The sequence below is a fragment of the Bubalus bubalis genome, chromosome 1 (assembly GCF_019923935.1).
Source record: "Bubalus bubalis isolate 160015118507 breed Murrah chromosome 1, NDDB_SH_1, whole genome shotgun sequence".
Taxonomy (NCBI): Eukaryota; Metazoa; Chordata; class Mammalia; order Artiodactyla; family Bovidae; genus Bubalus; species Bubalus bubalis.
This window is the reverse complement of record NC_059157.1, coordinates 104,165,053-104,179,595: the sequence shown is the minus strand read 5'-3', so window position 1 is coordinate 104,179,595 and position 14,543 is coordinate 104,165,053. Positions and strand designations below refer to the sequence as shown.

General features: G+C 42.6%; 1 protein-coding gene across 1 annotated transcript in view; it reads left to right on the top strand.

Annotated features, from left to right (window-relative positions):
* The window catches only part of DRD3 (dopamine receptor D3), a 57,453-nt gene extending 48,202 nt beyond the window's left edge, over positions 1-9,251 (top strand). The window contains exons 5-8 of the mRNA XM_025284342.2: positions 837-1,033; positions 2,098-2,175; positions 6,973-7,318; positions 8,995-9,251. Of these exons, the coding sequence (XP_025140127.1) occupies positions 837-1,033; positions 2,098-2,175; positions 6,973-7,318; positions 8,995-9,191 (818 nt within the window). The 3' untranslated portion in view covers positions 9,192-9,251. The remainder of the gene's footprint in view (positions 1-836; positions 1,034-2,097; positions 2,176-6,972; positions 7,319-8,994) is intronic.
* Positions 9,252-14,543: the final 5,292 nt, after the last annotated feature.

Genomic DNA, 14,543 nt, shown 5'->3' with positions numbered 1-14,543 from the left:
TGGGTGGACTCCAGGAGTTGGTGATGGACAGGGTGGCCTGGTGTACTGCGGTTCACGGGGTTGCAGAGTCAGACATGACTAAATGACAGAACTGAACTGAACTCAACACATGTCTATGGAATCTAGAAAAATAGTATTGATGGGCCTATTTGCAGGGAAGGAACGGAGACACAGATATATAGAAGAGACTTGTGGACACAGTTGGGAAAGGAAAGAGTAGGATGAACAGAGAAAGTAGCATCGACATATATACACTACCAAGTGTAAAACAGATAGCTGGTGAGAAGTTGGTATATAACACAGGGAGCAGAGGGGTGTGATGGGGGGATGGGAGGTAGGCTTAAGAGGAAGGGGATACTTGTATTAATATAATCACGGCTGATTTGCGTTGTTGTACAGCAGAAACCAACACAACATTGTCAAGCAATTTCCCTCCAATTAAAAAATAAATATATGAAAAAAAGATGAATTAGACCTCCTATGGAGGACAAGTGGACAATGTGGGTGTCTGGGATAGAACAGCCTCCCCCACAGCTTAACAATCAGGCCATGAGTGCTAATTACACAAAAGTGATGACAATAAAAGACTGTGGGGCACAAAGGAAGGAAGGGTTGCTTCTGACTGAGAAACTCGAGGCAGGCAGCCTTCTCAGAGGAGGCAGCATGTAAACTGGGACATGCGGAGGAGGAGACAGGACCGGCCCCTGCACTTCTCAGACGTCCATTGTGGGCGTGATCGTGGAGACACCACACGTGATGTGGGGCCTATTCTGTGCTCACCACTGAATCCCGTACTTGGCCAACGACTTTGCTTTCTCCACTTCTCTCACTCACAGGAGACCCCAGCATCTGCTCCATCTCCAACCCTGACTTTGTCCTCTACTCTTCAGTGGTGTCCTTCTACCTGCCCTTTGGAGTGACTGTCCTCGTCTATGCCAGGATCTACGTGGTGTTGAGACAGAGGAGACGGAAGCGGATCCTCACTCGACAGAACAGTCAGTGCCTCAGTGTCAGACCTGGCTTCCCCCAACAGGTGAGCATCCTGGAGCGGCAGAAGGAAGACACGGTCTCCTAGCCTTGTGTCCAGCAGTGCATGCTTTTGCCTGTTCTGCCCATCAAGGACATACATCTGCCACCTTTTAACCTGCAGATATTGGCTAGGCCTTGGAGGAAATCCAATCTCAACAGTGCATTGATAGTCTTCCCTAGAGCACCCTTTCTGGGCTTGTTCTGCTTCCTTTCAAAGTCTCTCATTGCCCTCAATGAGAGGGCTGTTCAGATATCACACAGGTGTGAAGTTTCAGTGTAGCAGCTTTATCATTCACTGCTGCTGGGTTTCCAGGAACGACTTTTTGGCCAGACCATTCACATCAAGAATCACTAGGGGTCTGTTGAAATTTCTTTTCCTTTCTAGATCTGCCTCTGTGTCAAGGCACTAACCAGCTGGTGGAATGGGATGCTGATGGCACATTTTATTAGGTCTTTTGAGGCTCTGAAAAGGAAGTTTATTGAAATATTCCAATTGCTTGGGCTGTAAATTCTGCTTATTCCAGTGCCTAGTACATGGTTCAAGTGTATTCATTTGAAGCATGAATGGATACATACCTATCACTTGCAACTGCTAAGCAAGAGACAGCAGGGATATTCTACAGCCTCTACCTTCATGGAGTTTAAAACCTTAGATAAGCAAATAAAACACACATACACCCAAAGTTAATCAGCAGCCCAAAACTGAATGGAATGTTTGCCAAAGTGAGATGAAGACAACTAAGCACATAAATATTAAATGCTGGAGAGGTTATGAGAAGATAAAGTCAATATGCTCAGGAAAGGGCTTCATAGAGTAAGAACTGAGTGTGATCTTGAAGGTAGGTCCAAACTGGACATCTAGATCAACCTGTAATGACTTGAGTGAGAATCATAATCTCAAACTGAAATTCCCAAAGCTTGGGTGGAACAAGAATATTAGCCCCCATGAAATAGGAGGTCAGGACCCAAGACTGAGGATATGAACACATTGTATTCATATAGCATCACCTATATCACCCAACTATATAGAGCTTAACACACAACTGTTTCTCCTTCAACCCACCCTAGTCTTCCTGTCTACGGTTGCACCCCATTCGGCAGTTTTCAATAAGGGCCAGATTTCCATCAGATGCCACAGGGAAAATGGTAAGTAAGCCAAGCCTTTGCTTGTAGTAAAAGAATAAGAGACCCTTTCTCAAGACAATGGCTTGACTCAATTCCACTTCCACCCCAAAATGAATTTGGCCCCAGTTTCCTACTTGGATTTATGATAAATAATGAACCTGAGAACCTATCTAATTTGAGCTTCAAAATAGGCATTATCAAGTGATATTTCAGAAGCATGTGACTCTTGGGATAGATCCCAATGACTGGAGCCAGTGACCCTTGGACGTGTTGTGAAGCTCACTATCCAGAGCCACCTGCATTAGAGGGAAAGGACATCACGAAAACAGACATGCGCAGAGCCAAGAAAGGTAGAAAAAGGAGGCTAATGGGAGAATTTTGTGTGCCCAATTGCCATCAAATATGGGGAAAACCAAGACATTTTCATAGTTGCCCTAATTCTTATCCTTCCCATTCAAACCAGCCCTGACTCCCCAAGCAAGCCAAGTGCCAAATGGAGCCTAAAAGTGTTAGATAAAAGACCAGTATCCCTCTCCCTGAACTCCACAGTTAAGTAAATATTAGGAATAAAGCTTCAAAAACCCATCATGATGAATGACAGAGCCTTGTTTAATTTCTGTATAGTTCAGTCTCTCAGTTGTGTCCAACTCTTTGCAACCCCACGAACCAACCGCAGCATGCCAGGCTTCCCTGTCCATCACCAACTCCCAGACTTTACTCAAACTCATGTCCATTGAGTCAGTGATGCCATCCAACCATCTCATCCTCTGTTGTCTCCTTCTCCTCCCGCCTTCAATCTTTCCCAGGATCAGGGTCTTTTCAAATGAGTCAGTTCTTTGCATCAGGTGGCCAAAGTATTGGAGTTTCAGTTTCAACATCAGTCCTTCCAATGAATATTCAGGACTGATTGCCTTTAAGATGGACTGGTTGGATCTCCTTGCAGTCCAAGAAGTCTCAAGAGTCTTCTGCAACACCACAGTTCAAAAGCATCAATTCTTCAGTGCTCAGCTTTCTTCATCCATACATGACTGCTGGAAAAACCATAGCCTTGACTAGATGGATGTTTGTTGGCAAAGTAATGTCTCTGCTTTTTAATATGCTTTCTACGTTGGTCATAACTTTTCTTCCAAGGAGCAAGCGTCTTTTAATTTCATGGCTGCAGTCACCATCTGTAGTGATTTTGGAGCCCAAAAAAATAAAGTCTCTCACCATTTACACTGTTTCTCCGTCTATTTGCCATGAAGTGATGGGACCAGATGCCATGATCTTAGTTTTCTGAATTTTGAGTTTTAAGCCAACTTTTTCACTTTCCTCCTTCACTTTCATCAAGAGGCTCTTTAGTTCTTCTTCACTTTATGCCATAAGGGTGGTGTCATCTGCATATCTGAGGTGATTGATATTTCTCCTGGAAATCTTTATTCCAGCTTGTGCTTCATCCAGTCCAGCATTTCTCATGATGTACTCTGCATATAAGTTAAATAAGCACGGTGACAATATACAGCCTTGACATACTCCTTTTCCTATTTGGAACCAATCTGTTGTTCCATGTCCAGTTCTATCTGTTGCTTCCTGACCTGCATACAGATTTCTCAGGAGGCATGTCAGGTGGTCTGGTATTCCCATCTCTTTCAGAATTTTCCATAGTTTGTTGTGATCCACACAGTCAAAGGCTTTGGTGTAGTTAATAAAGCATAAGTAGATGTTTTTCTGGAACTCTCTTGCTTTTTTGATGGTCCATTGGATGTTGGCAGTTGATCTCTGGTTCCTCTGCCTTTTCTAAAACCAGCTTGAACATCTGGAAGTTCACGGTTCACATATTGCTGAAGCCTGGCTTGGAGAATTTTGAGCACTACTTTGCTAGCATGTGAGATGAGTGCAATTGTGCGGTAGTTCGAACATTTTTGGCATTGCCTTTCTTTGTGATTGAAATGAAAAGTGACCTTTTCCAGTCCTGTGGCCACTGCTGTGTTTACCAAATTTGCTGGCATATTGAGTGCAGCACTTTAACAGCATCATCTTTCAGGATTTGAAATAACTCAACTGGAATTCCATCACTTCCACTATCTTTGTTCATAGTGATGCTGCCTAATACCCACCTGACTTCACATTCCCACCAGACTTTGTCTGGCTCTAGGTGAGTGATCATACTATCATGATTATCTGGATCATGAAGATCTTTTTTGTATAGTTCTTCTGTGTATTCTTGCCACTTTTCTTAATATCTGTATCATTAACTAACCATTTTTACCTGGGCCTCATATAGCAGTTACAGACCTTTGCTGCAAATGATTTTTTTTTTTTTTTTAGTAGATAGGAGGTTTAAAGTTACCTACAACAAATCCAAGGTCTGAGAAAGCTCCAAGGGCAAATGAAGGAAAAGCAGCGACTACGTAGGAGAGATTGGAGAATGAAGAAGCTGGCATTGTCTGGAGTGTGGAGAATTAGATTCTGTCCTGCCATCTGGGAATGGAGGGCTATGCCAGCCAGATCCCAAGGAGTCCAGTGTTTCTTCATGTCAGCCAGAGAGGTAGTGATAAAAGTTTGTAGAGAGAGCTGAAAAATACACTCCCTAATGTGAGAACAGGAAGAATCACTTTCCTTCTGTAGGACTGAATCTCCAAATCTGTGAAAGGGAGACAAGCTGCATTAGATCAGTGTTCTCCAATGTGAGATTTCATAGGCACTCTCAGAAATTTGTCCCTGGCCCTTTAGTTTCAGAAAAAATGCACCTTTTAGAAGATCACTAGATGTCAGCTCAGTCATAAATATAATCTTACAAATGGTCAGCCAGATAAATCACAATATACTTACATTAATTATTAGAAAATTCTATCAAAATGAAAACCAAATTTTTAAAAAACATATTATGATAGAATCCTTACAAACACATCTGTGAGCAGTTTATAAAACACTAAATTATCTTGAAGGCCACTTGCATTCATTCATTCATTTCTTCAACAATGTTTCTGAGTGTGTGCAGTATACTGCCCCTGAGTATTTGGAAGACTATGATTCCTTGAACTAAGGAGAGACTAGTGAAAGTTCTTGGTTGTTGACACTGACTAACATGTAAAAAAGGAATTTGCTGGAAGGATATCAAGGAGCTCAAGCTTAACAAGAAAGCTAAAGAACAGCTTCCAGAGATGCTGTTCAGAAGATGCCTAAGGAAGAATCTGGGTAGAATAGTGAGGACACTGGACACTGACTGTCACCACTGCTGGATGAATTCTGAAGTCCTGCTTCATGAGCGAGTTCAAGGCTGTAGGTGCAAATCTCTAATTGGCTGGGCTTGGTTCATGTGTTCATGAGCCAGAGTTCTAGCTGCCCTGTAGGGAGGTCAGGAAGAGTGAATATCTGATTTTCATGGCTTCAGTACAGGTGTTGGGGAGTCTTTCTTCTACTCAAAATTAACACAGTATCTGAGTTTTCAAACATGGGAAGAAGTGCTCTTGTTGAGCACACACACAGCCTCCAAAATATCCAAAACATCTGCATCTGAGTCTGCTCACCCCAAGCCTATTTCTTTTTATTTTTTATTTTTTCTGTTTTATAAGTGAGGTTCAGTTCAGTTCGGTTCGGTTCAGTTGTTCAGTCGTGTCCAACTCTTTGCGACCCCATGAATTGCAGCACGCCAGGCCTCCCTGTCCATCACCAACTCCCGGAGTTCACTCAGACTCATGTCCATCGAGTCAGTGATGCCATCCAGCCATCTCATCCTCTGTCGTCCCCTTCTCCTCCTGCCCTGAATCCCTCTCAGCATCAGAGTCTTTTCCAATGAGTCAACTCTTCACATGAGGTGGCCAAAATACTGGAGTTTCAGCTTCAGCATCAGAGACATTTAATTAACTTACCCAAGGATGCATCTAAGTAGTTGGAAGCTGAGATGAAAATCCTGAGTTTTTTAAATTTTTGTTATTAAAAATTTCAAAAGTAATAAAGTAGAAAGACAAATATAACTAAGCCTTCAGTAGCCATCAGCCAAGCTCAGCAATTATCAGCTCATGGCCCCGTCTTCTTTCAACTACATGCCCACCTACATTCATACACCCCACTGGATTGTTGCGAAGCAGATGTCAAACATAATAACATTTCAACCAAAAATATGCTATAAGACTCTCTAAAGGATATGAGCTCTTTTATAAAACATATAACCAGAATACCACATCACACTAACAAATTTAATAATAATTCCTCCCTGGTGGCTCATATGGTTAAGAATCTGCCTGCAATGTAGGAGACCCGGGTTCAATCCCTATGTCAGGAAGATCCCCTGGAGAAGGGAATGGCTACCTACTCCAGTATGAGGAATCTGGTGGGCTACAGTACATGGGGTCACAAAGAGTCAGACACGACTGAGCAACTAACACACACACAATGTTAAATATTCATTCAAAATTTCCTCAAATGTCAGGTCAATTTTTATAGATGGTTTATTTGCATCAAAATTCAAGTAAGACCCATACTTTGCACCTAGTAGGTATTGTTGTTGTCATTGCAATTTATTTGTTGAAGAAACTGAGTCATTTGTCTTGTAGTTTCCCATATTCCAGATTTTTCTCCTTACATCCTAATGGTGTCATTTAACATATCCAGGTCATTCTACCTTAGAAAGTCCAGGCTATAATTCTATGCTCCCCTCCTCAAGGGATTATTGTGATTCTCAGATGTTCTACATGTGGTAGGTGCTTTTGGTTGTAAAGCCACAAGCAGATTTTGTTTACCTTAACTTCCCATGAGCCCACCACTCTCAGAGACACCCTCTGCAGGTTTCACAGAATGATGGTTTCTTTTTCCTTCATTGCTCTGTTTCCTTTTCAGGAACATTCAGAAGATAAACAATATCCCCAGAAATGTCAGGACCCACTCTTGTTACATCTACAGCCCCTCTCCCCTGGCCAGACACACATGGAGCTGAAACGCTACTACAGCATCTGCCAAGACACTGCCTTGGGAACACCAGGCTTCCAAGAAGGAGAGGGAGACTTGAAAAGGGAAGGGAGGACTCGGAACTCCCTCAGCCCTACCATGGCACCTAAACTCAGCCTAGAGGTTCGAAAACTCAGCAATGGCAGGTTATCGACATCCCTGAGGCTGGGGCCCCTGCAACCTCGGGCAGTGCCACTGCGGGAGAAGAAGGCAACCCAGATGCTGGTCATTGTGCTTGGTGAGTTTGAGTCATGTTAAGCTGGGATAGGTTGGATTACGTTGAGTTAGGCTGAATTCAGTGGAGCTGGTGGAGGATACTTGGGTAACCATATTTAACAGAAATTGGAAATCCGACAACTTTAATACTTGTAAATGTTAATATTTATAAATGTTTAGAATGTAAAGAGTTTGTGAACACATCTTAATGCTGATGGAAATTCAAAAACTTAGACTGAAATTTATGAAACCAAACAAGTCACCTAATTGAGCTGTGTTTTGTGTCTATCACTTGGAATTATAACAGATAAACCAAATAATAAATAAGACAGCAATTCAATAAAACCATCTGGCACATATTGGATATTTACTAAATGCTTACCTATTTTAAAATATTGAGGGGGGAAATGAGGATGCAAAAAGACTACTGTCATATGATATTATAACATCTAGATTAAATATAGAGAAAAAAAGACTGAAAATTAATTCACTCAGATGTCAAAAGTGATCGACTGTATGCTGCTGCTGCTATGTCACGTCAGCCGTGTCTGACTCTTAGCAGTCCCAAGGACTGCAGCCTACCAGGCTCCTCCGTCCATGGGAGTTTCCAGGCAACAGTACTAGAGTGGGTCGCCAGTGCCTTCTCCAATAGTGGCTGATTATTTCACTGTTTTTACTTTTCCATATTTACCAAGTTTTCCATAATGTATAAAACCAGAACTAGTTTTTATAGTAGAAAAATACAAACTTTATTTAAATAAAGAAATTAAAAATTGATAAGTTGCAGATACCATATAGAGTTAGTTAAGGTAACCATATCCTGTTCCAATGAGTCAGTTCTTTGCATCAGGTGGCCAAAGTATTGAAGTTTCGGGTAACCATATTTAACAGAAACTGGAAATCCAGCAACTTTAATACTTGTAAATGTTAATATTTATACATGTTTAGAATGTAAAGAGTTTGTGAATATATCTTAATGCTGATGGAAATTCAGAATTGACTCATTGGGAAAGACCTTAATGCTGGGAAAGACTGAAGGTGGGAGGAGAAGGGGATGACAGAATATGAGATGGTTGGATGGCATCATCAACTCGATGGACATGAGTTTGAGTAAGCTCCGGGAATTGATGATGGACAGGGAAACCTGGTGTGCTGGAATCCTTGGGGTTGCAAAGAGTCACACATGACTGAGTGACTGATCTGAACTGTATCCTGTTCACTGTCAGAAACAAGCCCCAAACTTGTCATATCTTAGGGACTTCTCATATCCAGGGAATCCCTATGTTAATCTCCTTAACAGCCTTAATTATATCAATTGCATCTTCAAGGTCTTCCCCTATCAATGCCAAGAATCATATCTTGCATGGATAGACATAAAATAAACATGTGAATTGAACTGAGAAGTAGACAAGGCTAATGAACAATTATCTAAAGATCAAACTAGAAAACTGATTTAGGAGCAAAGGTCTAGGATGAATCAAAGATGTAAGCATCTAGTTTTCTCATCTAAAAAAAAGAAAGAAAATGACTAATCATACCTGTTTCATAGGTTTGGTGTAAAAATTAGAAGTTTAAAATTAAAATTAAACTTGCTGCATATTGGCTACCATTGAGTAGACAAGTGGGATTCATTTTCATGCTGCAACAAAGGAAGTAAACAAATCCCTGACCCAATTTTTCTTTCCCTTTGCAACCTAGGGACCTTCATTGTCTGCTGGCTGCCCTTCTTCTTGACCCATGTTCTCAATACCCACTGCAGAGCATGCCACGTGTCCCCACAGCTCTACAGTGCCACCACATGGCTGGGCTATGTGAATAGTGCCCTCAACCCCGTGATCTATACCACCTTCAACATCGAGTTCCGGAAAGCCTTCCTCAAGATACTGTCCTGCTGAAGGAGGATAGAAGAGAAGACTCCCTGCGCCCACCTTTAGCTGCCAGGCCATGGTGCTGCTGGCCAAGGCCTGCTCAGAATGATGGTGCAATGTTTTCTGAATGGGGAAGGAAGGAGATCCCTGGAGCAAGGATGTCCCTGTGTGGCAGCTGTCACCAACTACTTCCTCCAGAACAGCATGTTCTACCTCCCCGGCTAAAATCTGACTTCAGTCTGGCAATCTTGAAGTGGTTTAGGGCCCCTGAATGATAAGCAATAATTCAGAGAGAAGCTGATAGAACATGATTCCACACACACAATTGTCATCAGACGCATGATTCATTACAGTGAAGGAAAAAATGAACAGAGCTCGTAATTTTCAACTTGCCAGGGGTCCTTGAAATCTCAGCCAGTAAACCATCTTGCAGACAGCCAGTCTCTCTTCCTTCAAATTTCTAATTAACTGTCAGGCTAACCTTGTACTTTAATGGGCCCACTCTCTCTGGTCATTCCTTTCATTCACTGCATCCTAAAATATAACAGCAAGGCCAGTGCTTCCACCTCTCCATAGACTCTGACTGGCTACATTTAGTTTGGGAAATTCCTCACCCTGAGAGAGATATGGTCTCACACTGGGACCTGAGATTCATTTTAAACCTTGCTATCCCTGTATTTTGGGCTTCCCTGGTGGTAAAGAATCCACCTGCCAAGCAGGAGACATGGGTTTGATCCCTGGGTCAGGAAGATCCCCTGAAGAAGGAAATGGCTACCCACTCCATTATTCTTGCCTGGGAAATCCCATGGACAGAGAAGCGTGGTGCGCTATGGTCCATGGGGTCACAAAAGAGTCAGATATGACTGAGTGACTAAACAACAACCTCTGTATTTTAGCTCTAGCTAAGAATCCCCTTTGATTCCATTCCCTTACTTTCAGAGTGTCAGCTTCAGAGTAATTCAAGGTGCTAGTGGAGTGACAAAGGAAGGACAATTCTCTCTATAGAATCACTATTGAAACGTATGGTTCAGAACAAGCTTTAGATGTGCTTTTCATAACCAAGGTTTTCCTACGCAGACATCTCCATCTCGTGCTTAACAGAGATCCAATACTTTCAGACCCGGAAACCCATTGAGTAATAAGTGTCTACAAGGCACCATTCATTTCCCAGATTCTGGATATATGACAATGAATAATACACCTCCGGCCCTCAAGGAGCCCACCACCTGCTCCAGTGTTTGACTGTTCACTTGTCTAAGGGTGGTAGGGACTCACCTAAGCTACCAGAGGACCCCAGAACTGAGACCAAGTAGCTGTCCAAAGTCATCATAAGGACAGTCTTTGAAAAGTCCTAATGCAGATGATAAACATTATCCTCCAACAATTCAGATTAAAGGTATAATAGAAACAATGTGTAAATGTCATTCAAAATTGCATTTAGAAGAAACTTGAATATTCTCACATTTACCTTTCCACCTACAGAAGCTCTTTCTTATTGATTACAGGATCAATAAAATCTGTGGATAATTTATGAAACATGATCACCCTGAGCTTCAATAAATTTACTGTTAAGACCGGTTAAGTGCATAGGCATGACAGATATTTGCTGCAATGCTGTTAAAACCTCAAAATGCACAGGAACTCTATATGGAATCCAAGGCTTCCTTTGCCCCTTCTTATTCCTTTAACCTGTAAGTGTATATAAGGAGGAGATATACACCCCCAGCCCCAGTTACTGTTACTCCTGAATGCTTTAATTGCCAATATTTTAAAATATTATTGTCCATAACAATGCTGTCTGCCCACTAGTTCTTGTACCTGACGCCATCTGGCATAATAGGTTTATGGAACAAGTAGAACTAGGGACTGAGACAATTAAATATCAGAAGAAGTCAAAGTACAAAAGTCCTCAGTTTTTCTATGCAAAACAAACAGCAACACAGGTGGGACAGTAGGGTGAAAGATCATAGAATTTCATATCAAAATCAGAGTCCTAAAAGGGGGAATATAAATAGCATCAGTACTCAAAATATTTGTGAAGAACAGTGATAGCAAATATTTTGTACCATTTATTTACATCAGGTCATCCAACCATTATGATAACTTTAGAAAGATAAACATCATTTTGTACATGAGGAAACTGGGGCAGAGGGAGGTTAAAAGGTTTGCCTCAGGTCACACAGTCAGTAAGTGGCAGAGCCAGGATACAAGGGTCCGTCTGCCTGATTCCTAAACTCATGCAATTAACCACTGAGAGTGGTAAAGGGGTGGGGAGAAAAAGATGGAACAAAGATCCCCAGAAGAGTCTTATCCTGCCCCACCCGCCTCCACCTTGGACTCTCTTGAAAGTCCAAGGCATTACTCTCACCCTCCTTTCGTGTTTAACCTCTGAACCAGTCACATGGGACGTTCATAATCTGTTTTTGCAGAATCATGGAACAGACCTGAGGGAGTATGGGTTCTATCCTCTCCTTCATTCACAGAAAAGGAAACCGGGGCCCAGAATTGTTGTCCCACCATTGGTTAATGACAGACAAGTGCTCGGATCTGCTAAATCCTAGTTCAGTACTCTTTCTACCTTACCACACTGCCTGCAAGCCCCATAAAGGTCGTAAACTCCATACAGATACCAGGACAAAGTCCTACTGTCGCCATCATTAAGCTGAGGCACTTTTCCCCTCCATGGTGTCTATTAGGGAACAACATCCCCTTTCCAGAACTTCCTTCTGGGCCAGGAAGAGCCTTCTAGGGGAAATCCCAAACACACCTTCCAAACACTCACTTCAGCCTCTTCATCCTGAGGTTCTGCATTCTACCTCCTCCACCTCTCCATTCCCAACACGAATCAGCACACTCAACCTCAAAGCTCGCTACTTCCAGAACCAGCATGATCAAATATCCCAGGAGAGATGCTGGCCTGAATAAAGTAGAGCAGAGTTCTTGGGGCAAACCAGGTCTGGAATCCAAAGACACCTAAGAGCAGACCATACTGTTTGGGTGAAATGTAAACAGTGTGGATATCCAGACAGGTGACAACCAACATTCAACTTTAGATCTGAAGTAAATATTTTATTCTTCTACAACACCATCCTAAAAAAATTCCATTCATTACTCATATACTAAATCAACCCCTTATTCAATAAATATTGATGGATTACTTTCTATGTGCTAAGCATGGTGCTTGGTGCTGGGAAATAGGAGCCAGGAAGCCAGAGTCCTTGTTTTCAGCAGCTTGTGGTCCAGTGGGGAGGTAGAATACCTGTGCACAGTGCTGACCTGCTTGTCATCTATTTTAAAGGGAATTCATGGTGTCTGGATGGAGAAGGAAATGGCAACCCACTCCAGTATTCTTGCCTGGAAAATCCCATGGACGGAGAAGCCTGGTGGGCTATAGTCCATGGGGTCGCAAAGAGTCGGACAGGACTGAGCGACTTGACTTGACTATGGTGTCTGGAAATCCCATATTCAACCTTGAGAAGGCTTTGCAGACATGCCAGGGTTGAGACATAATTAAAAAGTAGAAAGAGTGTTCCAGACAGAGAAAACCTCTGAGAAAATAAGAGAACAAACAAGGAACATACACGGTACCTCAAATAATTCCATCTGGCTAGAGAGAAGAGACCCTAGAGATAAGACAGGAAAGGGCCTCGTTGTTGGCGACACCCTCCAGCTCTGCAAAAATGGCTGCTGAGCTGGTGGTGACATCTCTCACAGAAACTCTCAAGATTTTGCCTCTGCTTTCCTCCACGTGGGCAACGCACATCACAGCACACTTACCGCCGACTAATCTAACTGCTTCTCTCTGAATTATGATGAATTTCAATAAAAGCAGAATTCAATTTGCATTTCTGCTCTTTTCTCTACAAGAAGAGGAATGACTAGTTTGGTGGCTGTACAGTCAAAGATGGCTAAAATTAAGAGAGTTTAGGTCAGAAATCAAGGGAGTTTAGGTCAGAAATCAAGGGAGGTCAGACAAAGAGATTTGTTTTCCTGAATGCTTAGGTCAGAATTAAAGAGGCAGAAAGGTTAAGGCATTCGCTAAGAATGGGCTCTTTCTTGGAGATCCTAACTCCCAGGCCTGTGCTCTGATCGTCTGGTATCTGCTGACATCAGAAAACTGAAAAAGCTTAATTTGAATCAACACAGAGAGAGCAGCAAGGGGATGACAGGCAATTAATTTGATTCCTCCTTTCTACCTAATTCTCTCCTCATCAGCTCAGAAAGGGAGTGAGTTTCCATGACTACCTTCTGACACACGGAGACTCGGTTGAGGGTGATGCCAGTGTCAGCTCTGCTTTGTAATACACACTGGTGAGGACAGACCCGAAGTCTGTGCCAAGCACAAGACCTGGAACCTCTTGCTCCACCTCCCCTCACCTCAATTAATCACCTAGCCTCTACCATTGTGCGTCAAGTCCCTGCTTTGTGCAGTCTGCTGGATACCAGGAGGAGAGGATACATGGCCGTGGGCCACCAAGGATGGATATGTGCCAGAGAGGGAGCTGGGCTGAACCCAAGGTGTCTCTGACCAGCTTATGGGGAAAACAATGTACAGAAATGAGAGAAAGACTGGAGGACTAGCATGGACAAGTGACCTTAGGCAACTGTTTCACCTCTATGAACACCAACTTCTTCATTAGTAAAATGGTGACCTGAAGACTGAGCCTTCCTCATAGGCCATTTAAAGATCAAATAGCTAATCTTAGAAGTGCTTGGTCAACTACAAAGCTCTAACGAATGTAAGAGATTATTATTATTATTGATATTATTGTTACTATTATTATCACTTCCCCCCTAGGCAGCTATTTCTACCCTATCTGATTCACAGTGCACCTTTCTCTCTCCTTGCTGATTCTCTAATTGTCTCAAGTTATTAGGCACAGTCTGTTCAGCCTCCCACATGAAACTGATTTTTCTCTTGTCTTTTATTCCCCAAATGTGCCCAGGATACTTGGCTGAATCTGTAGTCAGATTGTTGGGCAAATGGATAGTTCCCTTTCACTGTTCACACAGCCAAGCGTGCAAGTGTAGCATGATCTAACACCAGACTGACAGCAGATGCTTGCTTGCTAAAGTGACCTTGGGGCCTCCGTCCCTCTCCTGGCCAAGAAAAGAGAGCCGAACACACCTATTCCTCAGGACTTTCCAGCTTTGTTCTTCATGATGTCTGAGGCTAACACACTTTCCTCTTCCTCCATCTATTTCTTCCTGACTGAGACGAGTGCTTTGGTTTCCTGGAGCTACTAATTACCACAAACTGAGTGGCTTGAAACAACAGAAGTTTGTTCTTTCATGATTCTGGGAGCTGGAGTCCAAAGTCAAGGTGTTGGCAGGACCATGCTGTCTCTGAAGGCTGTAAGGGAAGAGGCTTCTTTGCCT